General features: G+C 45.1%; 1 protein-coding gene across 3 annotated transcripts; it reads right to left on the bottom strand.

The window, feature by feature from the left end:
* Positions 1 to 18: 18 nt before the first annotated feature.
* On the bottom strand, positions 19 to 12,349 carry LOC310752075 (uncharacterized protein). 3 transcript variants are annotated; one of them, XR_014542835.1, is made up of 10 exons: positions 11,582 to 12,349; positions 10,670 to 10,741; positions 9,508 to 10,117; positions 9,083 to 9,281; positions 8,227 to 8,907; positions 8,039 to 8,112; positions 6,508 to 6,637; positions 4,721 to 4,758; positions 1,636 to 3,092; positions 19 to 114 (listed from the first exon to the last, which is right to left on the bottom strand). XR_014542835.1 is itself a non-coding variant. In XM_083591772.1 (9 exons), exons 1-9 carry the CDS (start codon positions 11,885 to 11,887, stop codon positions 3,022 to 3,024), a joined length of 2,181 nt encoding a protein of 726 aa, XP_083447898.1. In that variant the 5' UTR covers positions 11,888 to 12,349; the 3' UTR covers positions 134 to 3,021. The 3 variants fall into 3 exon arrangements, 2 of the variants coding, with proteins under 2 accessions (XP_083447898.1, XP_083447899.1); XM_083591772.1 differs by lacking the exon at positions 19 to 114 and having other exon boundaries at positions 134 to 3,092; XM_083591773.1 differs by lacking the exon at positions 19 to 114 and having other exon boundaries at positions 134 to 3,092; positions 6,508 to 6,613.
* Between the last annotated feature and the right edge of the window lie 4,612 nt (positions 12,350 to 16,961).

Below are 16,961 nucleotides of genomic sequence, written 5' to 3'. Positions count from 1 at the left end.
ATTAGAGAGGCGCACAACTCGACTTGCAAGTGTCAGAGCAAAAAATAGTTACTCGTGGAAATCAGTTGAGATTTTAACGCAACTGCGATTAGGCATGGCAGCAAATGCGTCCCCCTTGTCCCGCCAAAAAAGGAGCAAAAGGTGTAATTTTTTACTCAGAAGTAAGCTCCACTGAATATTGTTAGTTAGATAGATGGATAGATAAGCAGAGAGATATACGGTAAATCTCAGTTCAGCTACATCCAAGTCAATGACAGAACATGCAACTTCTACATGCAATTGAGTACTGTACTGGGTTTACCCTGGAGAAGTTCCAAGAGCGGAATATATGGATTGTTGGGGGGTTTTTTGCAATCTTCTCAAGGGGTTTTCATATGAGGGATTTTGTTTTGGCTGGCAATCCAACCAATGAGCCTCGGCGCTTCTTCTGATCTGCTGTGGACCACACTGCAGGGCTGTCCTAAACTACTATCTCTCTCATCACTGCCTCCCCAAAACCCTGTAAGAGGAGTGGGGTGACAGTGGAGTTGCTGTACGCTGCTGTCTCAGCCCACCAATTATTATTATTATTTCTTATGTATTAGTTTTCTCAGCCACCCTTCACAAAATACAGCATAAAAAACAGCTAAACCACACTACAATCAACAGAACAAGGCAGGTCCTAAAATATCAGGTGTCAAAGGCCAGGGTAAAGTCTTCAGCACATGACCACCACCACCCCAAAAAAACCACACACAATTGTACTTGGCAGGAGAGAATTCCACAACTACAATGTGGAGAATGGGTCTAACAGCACCGGACGACACCATAAGGTTATTGGAAGCTACCCTCTCAGCCTCAGCCGGTACCCACAACCTCTGCTAGAAGTATAATGCACCTGTCAACCTCAGCCTTCCATCCTGAAACAAAGGGACAGCATACTGAATTTGCATTGGAAAGACTATTATTAAAATGATGAAAATGTTTTTCTAAGTTATCCTTTTTTCTTTTCTTTTTACACAAAATAATGCCAGAGTCAGAAAAAGCATGAAATTCATTCTTTGCGGCTGCCATTTGTTTGAGGGTGGACATGCTAAGTCACAAAGCTACATCAAAATCTTGAATTTCTCCATTGATGTCTATAGGAAACTACCACTTCCACAAAGGAGGGCAATGGCTTCTAGGTTCAAACTATGGGATATACAACAAAATGTTGCAGCACGGGCCACTCCTATTCAGGGTTCCAGCCAGCCATGCCCTTTTCCATCCATTCCCGCCAACTCTCTTCAGGGGTCTCTTTTTATTCTCTTTCTGCAGCCAGCCAGCCTTCCACGGCCACTGACTATGCTCAGTCCTCATTGGGTTGTTTGGGGGATTTTTGTCCCCTTAAGGGTTTTTTTCTAATGTTTTTGTACTCTTGTAAATCCTGCAGCTTCCCCAGGCCCCCTCTTGTACAAAGAAAGTGCCCTTTTGCCTACATAACCATTAGTTTTGTCTACATAACAGGTGGCACGGGGACCATATTTTCATTCTGAGGGCCACACTCTTTTCTGAGTAACCCTCTGGGGGCCGCATTCCAATGGTGGAAGGCAAAAGTTGGCAGAACAGTGAATAGAAATTTTTCTTTTGTACCAGAAGGCTAGTTTTTACCCCTACTCACACACCCCTCTCTATCCCTGATCCAGAAAAAGCAAGAGGATACATTTCAGCCAAACAAAAGTACTTGGGTGTGCAAAGCAGAACCGGTGCAGGGTTTGGTGTGTGGAGAGTTCTGAGAGGCTTGAGGGAGAGGCTAAATGGGTCACATTCAGCCCACGGGGCTTGAGATTCCTGCTTCTGAGTTATGCTGGAATTTTTTGTGGAACACAGCGATAATGGAGAAAATCACTTGCCAAATCAGCATAATAAAAGGTCACCAGACTTTTTGTGCCATTTGGGAATTAGCTTTATTACTTATATAGTCATGACTAATCTTCAGAGATATCCATCCACAGTTTACATGCAGATTTGGAGGAAAGACTGAAACATCTGAATTCACCTTCTTTGCTTCTGACTTTGTTTTTTATATGTAGCGACGGGAATATTGTTTGCCTCTTGAGAGGTACAGAGACATACAACTTTTTACATATGTTCCCAGGGTCCTCTAATGGAGAAAACTTAAGCATCGTACCTAGATCAAAAGGTTTTGATACTGACCAGTTATATATATTTGCATTGTTTTTTGTCAATAAGTATTAAATAAAAGCAAAAACGACACAGGTGTTGAGAGACCTTTTGTGCTCAGGTCTTCCTTCTTGTGGGTTTCTGGGCATTTGGAGGTCACTGTGAAAACAGGAGGCTGGACTAGATGAGCCCTTTTTTTAGTTTTTTATTTATACTTTTCAAATATATGCATTTCATTATTTTTCCAATCCATTTAACATTTCAAATTTTGACTTCCTTCCCCCTCTTTCTGCGGTTCCTTAAATTAATTTTTTTCATACCTTCTGCATATCAAAATTCATTTAATTTACTCATTTAATTATCTAAAGTATATAGTCTTATAAAACTGCAGGTTATTACAATAATCCTGCTAATGTTTCAATCTGTTTACAATTTATCTGTAAATATTCAATAAACCATTTCCATTCTTTTATAAAAAGTTTGTTATCTTGATTTCTTATTCTTCTGGTAAGTTTAGCCATTTCTGCATATTCCATAAGTTTTTGAATCCATTCTTCCTTTACTGGGACTTCTGCTTCTTTCCATTTTGGGGCAAGTAACATTCTTGCTGCTGTAGTAACATACATAAATAAATTTCTATACAATTTAGGTAGTTCTGTCCCTATAATTCCCAAAAGAAAAGCTTCTAGAGTTTTTTTAAAATGAAAGTTATTTTGAACATCTTTTTCAATTCATTATATATCATTTCCCTGGGAAATGGACTAGATGAGCCCTTGGCCTCATCCAGCTGGACAGTTCATCCGTTCTTACGGTGCAGGGAGCTGAACTCTTGGGCTATTACTATTATTTTTCTATCTTGTTTTTTCTGCCCTTCTCACTTCAGTCATAAAAGTCGTCTTTATCATGCAAGCTGTCATCTTTGCTTGCTTCCTCTGCGTCAGCCCAGAGATCTGTGGAGAGAAAAGGGTATGGCCATGGATTGAAGCATCTCCTACAGTGTATTTCAGTATATTCCCTACTTTTGCAGGGCATTGGGGAACCTGCGGCCCTCCATATGTTGCTGGAGTACAGCTCCTATAATCCCTGACCATGCTAGCTGAGGCTGAAGGGCACAGGAGACCAGCAACATCTGGAAGGCCAGAAGTTCCTCACCCCTGCTCTGTAGAAATATGCAGTCTCCTAGCAACACAGAGATCACTATTTTTTCCGCAGTTTGGTTGTACTCTTTTAGCTTGAGATGCCAGCGATTGAACCTGGACCTTCTTTATGCAGAGCCTAGATTCTACCACTGACTTTTAGTCCTTCCCTGTTTGTATCTCGGGGCCAATTCCGGACTATCACTATTTGGAAGAGTGGGCTTCTATTGCATACTGGCAAATTCAGTGTTCCTCCACTGAGTACAAGATTCATCCCAAAGCTTGTGCAAGCAATTAGAACTATGGCTGCATACACACAGCATTTTATTCTAGATTCTGTTGAGACTGAGTTGTTCCCCCACCCACCCACCGACATACCCTACACATAATCTAGATCTACTGCATGTTTTTTTGCTCCTTAAAAGTGCTTCTTGAGAAACTCCGGCAACGAAAGCTCGTTACAGATTGATTTTGCATTATCCCACAGGGTGTCCATTTGAAAATATATGAAAACAAATGTAGGCAATGGATAGGGACAGCTTGTATCCACACTTGCCCAAATACATTGAGGGTGGGTGTATATCAAGATCGCAATCTCCTCTTTCTTCTTCATTTACCTAGGCATGTGCAGCAAGGAAAAGGCATGGATAACATAATTGGGCTGTGGGGAGGGCGGAGATTATAATACATTTCTCAGGAAACTGAACCCACCCTTGTGGACATCTAAAATCAATCTAGATTGAAAGGAGCACGTTGAGGACAAGCATAAATTATTCCAGATTGAGAAAAACAACATTTTTGTGCTACAGACAGGTTAGTGTGCATGTAGCCTACAGGATGTTCTTTATTGAACATTCATCCTGATTCATTTGCGGAGTGTTTACACATCTTCCTGTTAATCATTTGTATATTCCCTACTTTCCATTGCATTTCCCCAACGCTTTCCTAATCACAAAAATCTATTCTTTCCCCCTGAAAAAAGTGTTGTTGCACTAGGGTTACAAAACACTTCAATCCACTCTGATCGGGGAAAACGACATTTCCAGTATGTGCTCGAATCGTTCCCACAAAATAGCAACAGCCTGGAGGCATCCTCAGGTTGTGCAATTAAAGTGGATTTGGTGCCCTTGAGCAACACATCTGCTTGGAAGAAAAACACAAAAAACCACCTCCCAGACTTTTTGTGATGAGTAAAGTGGAAGGAAAATGAACTGGAAAGTGTGGGACAACATTTGTTTGGCACAATGTCATATAGCCTCCCAAAAATAAATCAGAACGAACATTCAATAAACAGTGGATGTTGTATAAGCTCCCTACTAAATGTGTGCAAAACGTATCAGAATGAACTATCAATAGACAGGTTGTCTGGAGTGGCATGGCTATTATGCTGAGAGGTTCAGTTTTGGCTGCCATTTCTCTGTGCCCAACAAATTTCCTCTCACCTTGGAGCCTTTGAAGATCTGCCTCACTCTGCTGATCCCTGTGGAGACAGAAAATCAGATCCTGAAAAATGGGGATCCAAATGCAGAAATGCCCCAACCAGGGCTTCACCGCAATACCAGAGTTGTGTCCCACACTGTGCTTCTCCTCCACCCCACCCCACCCTTGCCCCTCTTTGCACTTCCAAGCTGACCTGGCTAGGATTCCAGGTTCTATATAGCTCACAACCCCTCTGTTACTGCAGTCAGAGGGAATAACCTACTCCTGTTTTGTTTCTTTCAGTGGGTTGCATTTGCAGACCCTCCAAGTGTCTCTGTTTTCCAGTCGTCCTGGTTTCTGATTTGATCCTGGAATATCCCGCTTTCCCTTAGTACGTCCCTATTTTCATTGGAGTAATGTTGGAGGCCGGGCTGGATTTAGATTTGATGAGGTCCTAAACTCCTGAAGGTAATGGGGCCCTTATATGTCCAGCTATCCTTTTGCCTGCCCTGCATCTTCCAACATTCAGCTGGCCTTGGTTTCTAGCATTGTGAGAGAGACTGCATGGATATTGGAACTGCATAACTCCAAGGTCCACTAGGTTCAGTGGGTCTTCCTCACAAGCAAGTGACTCATAAGAGCATTGTCTTGGAGCCACTAGATGGCGCCCTGTTATCATGGGATAATTGGTATTCAAGGCAATGGAGGATCTGATGACAAAGCGAGGGATGAAAGATGAAAATTCATCAGGAGTATGAATCATCTTCCTTATCAAGAAAGGCACAAATAGCTGGTGGTTTTCAGCTTAGGAAAAGCCAAAAGAGGAGACAAGCGTCTTCTAAGGTCATGGTGAGGGATGTGGGTAGAGTTAATAAGTCCAGTTCTCTTGCAAAGATGTTTAGATGGACTTCCTTAGAGAGGCAGGACATCCAGGTGCTATTTAGGAACCCAAGAAGCTGCCTTATCCCAGGGTCAGACTATTTGTCCACATAGGCCAATATTGGCTACTCAGGCATCCAATTAAATTGATAGGAGGCAGACACATGATGCTTAACAAATGAAGTACAGGCAACGCCTCATTTGCGCAGGGGTTACGTTCCAAGGCACCACACATCGAAGGGAAATCGTGTATATTGGGAACCCCATTGAAAACCCCCGCAAATATGCTCTAAACCTCTGGAAACCCTTGAAAAGCCCTTTAAAAAAACCAAAACTCCACCAAACTCTGTCACAATCGCTCCCTCCAAACTTCCTTGTTCAAACTCCAAAACTCCATAGACCTCATAGGTTGGTTCAATGGCTCATGGGATTGCTAGATGCTATTTTCACACTCCTTTAGGGCCATTTTTGCCCCTTTCCATGCCACTTCTGGGTTTGCAGGGATGTGCTTGTGCCTCAAATGTGCATAAATGGGAAGTTGCCTGTGGCAATCTATGATTGCTCCATGGAGAAGGGCTGTAGCTCAGTGGCAGAGCACCCACTGTGTGCAGAAGGTCCCAGGTTCAATCCCTGATGTCTCCAGGCACAACTGGGACAATTCCTTCCCTGAAACCCTAGACCAGGTTTTTCCCAAACTTGGGTCTCCAGCTGTTTTTGGACTACAGCTCCCATCACCCCTAGTCAGCAGGATATCAGGGATGATGAGACTTCTAGTCCCAAAGCAGCTGGAGACCCAAGTGTGGAAAACCTTGATCTAGACGTTACTGAGCTAGATGAACCAATGGTCTGATTCTGTCTAAGACAGCTTCCAGTGTTCATGTTCCTTAAGATAGGATGGGTGTAGATAAAGGAGGAGAATATGAGGCCCCACCTTGATTTTGGCTTTTTGGAGAAAGGAGCCAAGGCAGCTTCAATATCTGTATCAGCTTCACTTTCTTCCACTTCCTCCTCTTCTCCTTCACAAATGGATTCTGTTCCTGCATTCGATAAATACGTGTGAACTAGGAGGAATTTGACAGGAACAAGGGGGAAGATGGTGAGGGGTATCAGCTGACATGGGAAAGTACTCCATCTCGGTTGCCAGATTCTCAGTTGTCTCTTTGTTAAAAGGACTTCCTGGGCAGAATTTAAACCAGCCTCCCCCAACCCAATGCTCTCCATGGACATCTCATGGGGCTGATGGGAGTTGTAGTCCTATGCATGTGGAGAGCAACAGGTTACAGAAGACTGGTTTAAACTGTTGCATTGGACCTCTAGAACAGTGTTTCCCAAACATGGGTCTCTGGCTGTTTCCAGACTACAATTCCCACCATCCCTGACCACTGGTATTGCTAGCTAGGGATGATGGGAGTTGTAGTCCAAAAACAGCTGGAGACCCAAGTTTGGGAAACACTGCCTAGAACCTTAAATGATCTGGCTCCAAGACACCTCAGTGGACACTTCCTCCCGAACGAGATTCCATTTATTCAGTTCAGTGCCCCCAATCCAAATCCCGTTGTGTCGGATGAGAGATGAATGGCTACCATGGCCTTTTCCAACTGTGGTGCCCCCTCAATGGAACTCTCCTTGTTAACGAAGTTCATGGAGTTTTGAGACCAGGTGGCTGATTTCTTATTATCAATTAATCTCTGTCTGCTGCACTTTAGGATGCTTTTTATAATGTCCTTGGGTGCAATTCTAATTTGGGGGACTGTAGATCACAGCGCTGGAGCACATGCTATACACAGAGAAGCTCCCAGGTCCAGTCCTATCATCTCCAAGGAAGGCTGGGAAAGACCTTTGATCAAAACCCTGGAGAGTCACTGCCAGTCAATGTATAGTATACTAGGCTAGATGGAGCATGGGTCTGGCTTGTCATAAGAAAGCTTCCTGCTTTTCTGTTTGAATCAACCCTACAATGATGACTGGAATCTTACATTATTTTTAGAAGGAGGTCCATCACACCTTGGCCAGAGCAGAAGCTCTCTTTCATGCAGAAAACCACAGGTTCAGTCCTTCACAGGTTCCATCTCCAAGAAGTAGCTCCAGGAAAGACTGAAACTCTGGAGAGCCTCTGCCAGTCAGAGCAGACAACACTGAGCTAGATGGACCAATGGACATACTGCTTTGTTTCCAATCAGTGCATGTCCCATAGCTTCCTACTGAAATCCTGCAGCTTTTCACAGTCCTGGGGTGGATTTTTTTGTCCCACTTTTTTGTGTTATAACACAAGAGTGCCCCTCCTGATGACAAGAAGATTGAGAAAGCATCACGGAACAACAAATAAAGCAGAATGACGTGCGGACAGTTCAGTATAAATCCACCACTGATGCGCTAATACTACATTAATGACACATCGCAGAAGACACTCAGAGAAAGGGCAGTGGAAATGTCACCATACGTTCAGCCAGCGCTGTGCTTACCTTCCTCCATGAGCTTGACCCCCAGGGGTTGCCCATTCTGCAGACTGGAGGTCTGGCAGCTGCTGCCGTCATCCCTCAAAGAGAAGAAAGAAGAACAGTGATGGGGAAGGGGGGCTCCATCTCCCCACGCAGGATAGGGGAGAAGGGTTCTGCCCACCTTCCACCCCACTGGAACACTGAGAACTTACTGCTCTGATGTGCTGCAGATCCTGGGTTCCACAGGGAACTGCTCTGGACCAGTATTGATGCTGGCTACATGCTCTTCTGGGCTCCTGGCTCCCTCCTGGCTTTCCGTGCCTCTCTCTGGGCCTCCCTGCTCTTCACCGCTTCCTCCAGCCCTGTCTGGCTCACCATAATATTTGCTGGTTCCTCCTTCCTCCTCATCCTCACTCCAGCTTCTTCCCTGGCCATTTCCATCTCCCATATCCAACTTCACTGCTGCCACCTGAGCTTCCAGCCCTGCAGTTGCCTCCCTGTTTTCTTGCACATTTTGAGTTTCCCCCAAAGATCCTGGTGTGTTGTTTCCTTCCCCTGTCCTGCTCTCACCCACCACATGAATCCCACCCTCCTGTTCTCCCTGCCTAGGCTCCAGTACTTCAGCTCTACCACTTTCCAGGGACTCCTCTTCATCCTGAGCTGCTGTTTCCCCTAGAGACCCATGGTCCCCGGACATTTTATCCCACCCCAAATCCAGACTTCCTGCAGCTTCGCCCATCTCACTGCCACCGCCTCTTCCCTTTTCCCGTTCCTCCTTTTCCCCAAGGTTTCCATCCTCCTGCCCATCCTGGACCAATATTTCCTCTTGTCCCAAAAACTTGCTGGGCTCATGGATTATCGCTGTCTCATCCTCTTGCAGCAATCCTGGAAATCTGGAAACAGAAGGGGGGGGGTGAGGTTGTGAGGTCAAGGGCAACGGGCTCAGGTTCATAGGCTCCTTCCAATAAATGCCAAGGAGAGCAAGTTATTTTGCTTCTCTCCACTCCTGACAACTGTCCTGGTGGAGAACCAAGGGTGGCTGAGATTCCAGGGTGGTGGTAAGAATACCTGTTTGGGGGCACCTGTGACAAATCTTCACTTAAAATTGTTGTGGGAGCATCCTGGCACTGTTTCAGCTGCATCCCTTGTTGCCTCAGCAATGCCTTGGAGACACTTTCAGCCACCCAGTGCTCCAAATCTACCTCAGCTGTGTCCAAGCCACTGCCACCCGAGCTCATCCCCAGTGGTCCACGCTGACCCCAAGAAGCTGGCGAGAGAAAGAGGGAAAATAGGTTTAAGTTTTACAGCTGACCTGGTGACAGGGCTTTAACTTGAAATCGAGTCTTGAGACTCTGAGCACACAGGCAAGAAATAAAAGCTGAGTGGACTTCTGAGCAAGTGCAAAGTACTTTCTCTGAGGGGCAGAATTATGTTCCCCACAATTTCCTGGGCGTTGTCAAGAGATAGAAGAAAGCTGATGCCAGCATCCTTACCTGCTGTGTCCCTAAAAAGCATCGCAGCCTGTGACCTTCCTTGTGGGCTGTAGGCCAGGCTGCGTCCATTCCACCTCACCGACATGTTGTTCAGCTCCTCCCTGGAGCATCCACTGCTGCTGCTTTCTTCCCTCGGGACCTCCATTGTGATGGTGGTGCTGGCAGCAGGACTTTCGGTAGGATGGTCCTCTGGCCCCTGGACTATGCTAGTCCTCTGCCATTCCTGGGAAAGGTCTCTCCTCAACATGGTGGCCTCTCTAGGGATTGTCCAAGGTTGGGAGGACAGAGAAAAAGATCCACCTTGGCCAGGAGATATCAAGACTTCCTCATCCTTCTGGGGTTGCCATGGAGACCGCAAGGAAGACCAGGCCTGACTGCGATGTTCTCTGGAAGTTTGGGAGCTGAGTGTTATGGAGGGGAAAGGATGGGCCACGGAATGGCCCCAGCTCTTCCTGTGTTCCCCGAAACCTGACCAGAGTCTCCCATAAGTTTCTGGGGCCCAGGATGGCACTGTTTCAAAGGGGTGAAATGGCAACCGTTCTCTCTGGCGTCCGATTTCAAAAGGGAGCTGCCCATTCCAGTTAGCAGAGTGGGGTCTTGCCAGCAGTTCCTGGGATGCAAAGAGCAAAAGAAAGGCACGTGGGAACCAGAATGGGAAATATTTCAAATATTCACTCTTCAAATGGTTATTTCCTTATGTTTGCTGGTGGTTTGAAATAAAACAAGGTTTGATTGTTTCTAAATGTATTTTAAAGAGCCCACAGCGAAAAGCTAATGGACAACTGTCAGCATCAGAAAGTGGATGCTATACCTCAAACTTCAGAACTAGAATCTGGATGACAAATATTTATTCCGGAATTTATAAACTGCTCTACCTTTAGAGAATTCCCCAGTGGTGAACAAAAATGAAACTTAAATACTCTTTTTTTTGCTTTTATTGCAGAAATTATTTCAGAAATGTAAAAAGTCAGCAAATTTCAGATTTGAATGGGACCCCTTTTAGATGCAAGGAAATAGGCCTGAAACTTATTTGGCGGGGGCAGTGCTGGGGCACAATTTGCCCATTCCTAAATGCATATGAAATTTCACTTCAAAATAATATTATTCATTGGGTTTTGGCACAGCGGATTATATAGTTCACAACAGCCACCTGTTAGTTTACCTGTCTCACATCAGACCCATGTGGCTTCTGAAGGCCTCTGCTCAGATGCGGAAGGGATTCTTCATAGTTGCTCTGGAAAAAAAAGTAACTTTGGATCATCTGGGAGTGCAGATTTCTCCATCCCCAATTTTATCCACCAGCACCCCTTAGTTTAACTCTTGGCAGGTGAGGAGAGATTAGAACTTCAGATCAGCCATTTGTTTTCTCCATCATGGGAGCATGAATCTAGCTCGGAAGGTTAATAGTGACCCAGGTGGGTCCTTCAAAAGGATGTTTCTGGGCCACCTGTTTCGCTCAGGTCCGGCTTGCAGGTTTCCTGTGATGGGCATCTGGCTGGCCACAAGATGCTGGATTAGATGGGCCTTTGGCCTGATCCAGCAGCCAGGCTCTTATGTTCTTATGATGGCAAAAGTCCTCTTTGTCTAGGACCCAACAGCGACAGCTTACTATCCCTCACGCTAGGAGGTTGAGGAGCATCTGCCCAAGCCAATGGCAAATAGTCAGCAACATCTGCAGGGCAACAGGTTACTCCTTCCTGCACTGCATGGAGGTTTCATTTTGGCCGTTGACATACTGCACCTTGATCCAGTTTCTTTTTAAAAGCTACCTTAGATTAGCAGCCATCCCTACCATCTTATGAATATCACCTGTTAGTTACATGTTGCACCCTATAATTCCAAAACCCAAGAATTCAACAGGCAGATCTCTACCCGTCACTGCATCTGCATGCTGGGGGGAAATTGGGCCTATTAAATGTCTGCCTCTCAAAATGTTGAATGCATGAGAATTGCTAATTCTGCCCTTGCAATATAGCAACACTACACAGAGGAAACCCACCGCTAGCAATTGATGGGGATTCTTCTCCTGTGCACCTGATTTCAAACAACCCCCGTGCCCGTTTTTCTTGGCTACCTTGGCTAAATCGCTTCTCTTCCTCCTCCTCCTCTTCCTCAATGCATCTATCTTGGCCGACAGATCCGCCAACTGGGCCTCCACTTCAGCAAAGTCCTGCAACAGCTGTTTGTTCCGGATCCGTGCTTGGTTCTCATGCATGCATAGCTCAGTCCATAACCTGCATAGTGCAGCCACTTGCGTCTTTGGGCTAGGGGAGAAAAAGAAAATGACTCTGGCACTGCATAAAGTGGAGCAGGGTAGCAAAAATAACTTGGAGGGAGGAAATATTATAAGAGGTTGGTCAGGGTGGGGGAAGGTAAGCATCTTGCCATCTGATGATAAAGAGTGCCATGTATCTCCAGGGCTTAAGGCTTCATGGGAAGCCCTCAAAAGCACCCTGCTGATGACCAGGCTTTGCAATACTGGTGAGCTACACTGAGGAAAGTGTTGCTCTGCATAAGCCGGACAGTCATGTTTTTTTATTAAGATGCAGCTGCAATTGCTCGTGACCTTCCTTATCTCATTGCTGCGCTGCTCAGCACGTAGTGCTGTCTATGAATGAGGGAGAAAAGGAGAGAGAGAGATGTGGAGACGCAGCAGGAGAGACTGAATAAAAGAACCAAAGAACTGTAAAGTTGCAGGAATCTGGCAACTGGACTTCATGCTTGCTGTGAACTTTAAGGAAGCAGGAAACTGAAAAGCAGAAACCCTCTCTGGGCTCAGAGAGAGAAACTGGGCAAGAAACTGCGATGTCTTTAGTGTGTTTTAGTAACATAGAAGTTCATTCTGACATATGTGTGGAATGTGTTGTACAAGGTATGGAGGTGCTACTAAATAAAACTCTGCTAAAACTTTCATTTAATGGTCCTCCTCATAGCTTCCCTAGAAACATGGATACTAGGGCTGGATGATGTATTGCTACACCACCTAATATCGCTTTGAAGTCCACATCGTGATAACGGTTTCATAATATCTGAAAACCATGATATGGGAAAAACTGTGAAGCTGGTCATCACTTTTCTCATGATTCCTGCTGCCCTGTTGCTCTGTACTATAAAATAACAGTTGTAACAATATGTTAAAGGTAAGTAAAACATGGATTAGTTTTAGACACCTAAGTAGTAGCCGTTCCCAGGACATTACTCCGTTCATGTCTACATAGTTACATCCTTACTTCAGACATCGGGATATGTCACAATATTTAGCTGGTGATATATCACAATGTTGAAAACCAGGCATTGCTCAGCCCTAATGGATAACTCTCCCTCCACGCCAGTTAAAGAGAATACAATCTAAGTGTGTGCATGTGAAGCAGAATGTTGGGACAGCGATAAGAGATGTACTGTCATGAGCTCCGCAAGTTAACAGTATCAGAGGATGCCAGGGGAATTTCTCTGGAGCCCTGATGTGGGAGCAGTGGACTCCAGGTGTCTGTTGGAGGTTTCCAGCTGTGCCTCCACATCTTCTCAACCTGGATATTTGTAACATAAAATAAAAATGCAAACATGGCAACATGGCAACCAGACCTGAGTATGCACTCCATTCCTGGAATCTGTTGCCACTTGGAGAAGTAGGGCAAATACAACACACCCAAAGGATGGCTGGAGAGGACATCCTGCAGTTACCATCCAACTAGGAAGTCCACTCTGCTCTATGCCAGAACTGAGCCCTTAATGTGGAGGCACCTGTTCTTTGGCAGCCTTCTATTTCAGTGCTTCTTGGAGACATTCCTCTTTCAACAATGGATGTATTTCCTCCAGTTGGCATCTCTACTGGATATATATACACCGTATTTTTCCATCTATAAGATGCCCCCATGTATAAAATGCCCCCTATTTTGGGGGGACTCAGATTTAAGAAAATGCGGGGAGATGGCCCAGAGTATAAGACGCCCCCTAATCTTTGACATTATTTTTTAGGGGATAAGCCTAGTTTATACATGGAAAAATACAGTATGTATTCATGCCACACCACTTTCTGAGCAGTATCAGACTCCAGGAGTTCCAGGCACTTCCCCAGGCTTCGCGTTTCCTTTTGGAAATGAGGCACAGCAAACTGTGGAGTCTTTAGATATATGATTTATTTACATGGGTGGCGCTGTGGGTTAAACCACAGAGCCTAGGACTTGCTGATCAGAAGGTCGGCGGTTCGAATCCCCACGACAGGGTGAGCTCCCGTTGCTCGGTCCCTGCTCCTGCCAACCTAGCAGTTCAAAAGCACGTCAAAGTGCAAGTAGATAAATAGGTACTGCTCCAGCGGGAAGGTAAACGGTGTTTCCGTGCGCTGCTCTGGTTCACCAGAAGTGGCTTAGTCATGCTGGCCACATGACCCGGAAGCTATACGCTGGCTCCCTTGGCCAATAAAGCGAGATGAGCGCCGCAACCCCAGAATCGGCCATGACTGGACCTAACTGTCAGGGGTCCCTTTACCTTTATATACAACCTGAGCCTACGATGGAGGGGCTCACAGTACAAACACCCCCAAAGCACCTTGTTTCTCCCAGAGCTGCAGCCTTGGATTAAAACAGACATCAGACATTGCTCTCCAACTTTCTCTCCTAGGTCACACATCACGGCAAACTCTCAACTTGCAACTCAGGATTTGCTCTTCTAACTATCTCTCATTTGTTGTGTCTCACAGAGCCCAATTTCCTTTGTTCTCTTAATGGTCCATCTCTCAAGTGATCATCTTAATGCAGGAAACTAGCCTGGCTTATATTTTAACACTTGCTGGATCCAGGGTTTAGAATGACCTCGGATACAGCCTACGCCCCCCAACTTGTAACAATACATTTGGAGTGGTGTTTTAAATTTTATGTGTTTTTAATTGCATTACACACAAATGTTTAAGCTGCTTTCTGCATATGCAGTTGTTCTGTGCATGTTTTTATAGTATGGGGAATCCTTTTGGGTTGCTTCAAGGGAAGAGGTTCCTAAAGAAAATAGATAATAATGTAGCTTTAACACACAGTCTGGCAAGCAGAGAGAATTCAAAACCGAAAGAACAAAAATAGGAACAAAGGAAGCTGCCTTATGCAGTCAGACAAGAAGTCCTACCTGGAGACCCTGGGGATTGAACCTGCAACCTTCGGCATGCAAAACAGAGGCTCTGCCAACTGAGCTCCCGCCCTGCTGGATCACAGTTGTTTCTTAACACAAATAAAAAAGCCGAAAGATGCTTTAAGTGCTCCATCCCCAACACTGCAAGCTGTAGAAACAAGCTTCTCTAGATTGTAGCAATAAAGGTCACTTCAGCCTAGTCCCTGTTTAAAAGGGCTTTCTGCTTCAAATCTCCGATTCTGTAGACTCCTAACTATGCTCTTTGCAAATTAGCTTACAGCTCTTTGCAAACTAAGAAAAGGCACAATGGAAGTGGTATGCAGTTGGGTGCTGGTTAAAAAAAGTTAGCTTGCACTAGTAGCTCATCCTGGGCCAGACAAAGTCATGTGCCGTCAGCCATTTATTGGGGATGGGAAGCAAATTGATCATGGCTTGGTTGAAACAGGGCAGAGAAGGGGAGGGACTCAACTGACCTCTGTAGGCTATTTGGAGGGCAGATCCCTACCTTTTCCTCTCGCTCTCGGTTTGTGGGGTACGATCCAGTTTGGCATTGAGAGCCTCAGGCCCACAACTTTCTTGTGACCAGTTTCTCATCCTGATGGGGGAATCTTTTGCAGATTGTTAAACTGATAATAATGTGCTCTCCTCCCCTGTGCTTCTTCACCCATCTCACTTCCCCACACAAGGTTTCTAACTCGGCCAATCTGCAAGGATGATCTCTGGAGGATTAGCAAATAAATCTTCTTGTTAAGAAGCTGTAGCCTCTCGCCAGCCAAGTCACCGCTGAGTTTCTCTCTTTCTCTCACTCCTGGCAAGGACCAGCTAAAAGCCAGAAAGAGAGAGACCTGTTTGTGTTCTTGCACCACAGTCTACGTGGAGATTAAAATATGGAAGCTTCCAGGCTACCTGTCTATTGAACACTCATCCCGATATTAGACAACATTCCCTATTTAATGAGCATTCGTTCTGATGTGCTAGTGGGATGTTGCATCAAAACAAGTCTTCTCCCACACTTTCCAGTCTCTTTCTTTGTTGCAAGAAGTTTGACCTTTCCGGGAAGCAGGTTTGTTGCAGAAGACCTCCCAATCATCTATAATTGTACAGCCTGAATTTACATGTATGCAATTGGATCCCACCCAAAAAAGAACACCTTATGCCTGATCTTTATTGAGCATTTATTCTGGTTTGTTTGCAAGGTGGTTATCTTGATTTGCTAGTGAGGAGTTTATACACCTTCCTGTTAAATCATTTGCTCCTCCCACACTTCTCAGTCCATTTCTTCATTACTTTCCTAGATGCAAAATGTCCTGTTTTTAAAAAGTGGGTTTATTGTGCCAGAGAAAGAGAGACCTTTAATAACACTTTAATTGCAGAAAATACTGACAGTCTAGGGGGGAAACAGAAGCTACCAAATCATCTTGATGAGATGGCCCTCGAATGTGGTCTCAAGCTATCCCAGGGAATCAAGGTCACTTCAAGACGACCTGTTCGTTGAGCATTCATTCTGATTTGATTCATGGGGAGGTTATACAACATGGTGCCAAGCAAGTGTTAAGTTAGCCCACTCTTTCCAGAGCATTTCCCCCCATTTCTTTCCTTATTGCAAAGTGCCCCAAATCAACTTTTAACGGCACCACCTGAATGTGCTGCAACGTGACTGAATCTGACCTGACAATAGTGATGATTTAGAAGTGCTCTTGGTCTCACGTTGCTGCAGGGAAATGGGGGAGTGGAAGCTGGAAGGACTTTGTGACCAATCCAACAGACACTTTCTTTAAAAAGTACTGCACAGGAACATCCATCCAGGAGAGCAGTCGTTCAACCAACTCCATCTGGGTTAGTGAAGACTCCTTTTGCTCTTCCTGCAAGCTGTATGGAGGTTATCTTGTACTTTTTAATCTTGTGAACTACCCTTCAGATGAAGAGCAGTATATAAATTTATATATATATACATACCGGTATACACACACACACACACACACATACACACACACACACACACCTCCTTCCGGCAGCTCTCTGCAAAGAAAGGGCCTCCTGCAGATACCATCTCATCAAGAGCTCCATTGCACATGGTGTTGGAGTCGGGCCTTTAAGGTGGTGGCACCTCCCCTCTAGCGCTCCCTCCCATGAATAGACAAGCAGGCACCATCTCTACTGACATTCTGGTGCCTGTTAAAGAATTTCCTGTTTCAACAAGCCTTCTAACGTGGATATTTTTTTATCCTAGTCAACATTCATGTTGGCTGTGAAATCATTTCATGCAGAGTTTATTGTATATGTTTTTACCGCAAAATTGCTCAGAGATGCTTCATAGGAAGTGAGTCAAGAATGAGATA

Source organism: Podarcis filfolensis (genome assembly GCF_964270895.1).
Source record: "Podarcis filfolensis genome assembly, chromosome: 16".
Taxonomy (NCBI): Eukaryota; Metazoa; Chordata; class Lepidosauria; order Squamata; family Lacertidae; genus Podarcis; species Podarcis filfolensis.
This window is presented reverse-complemented; position numbering and strand designations above follow the sequence as displayed.

Coding starts and splice junctions, on each gene's coding strand:
- LOC310752075 (XM_083591772.1), bottom strand. CDS start 11,887: ATGCTTACCTTCCCCCACCCTGACCAACCTCTTATAATATTTCCTCCC. Junction 10,118..10,669: donor ATGGGTCTGATGTGAGACAG/GTAAACTAACAG, acceptor TTTGCATCCCAG/GAACTGCTGGCAAGACCCCA. Junction 3,093..4,720: donor AGATCTTCAAAGGCTCCAAG/GTGAGAGGAAAT, acceptor TTCTCTCCACAG/ATCTCTGGGCTGACGCAGAG.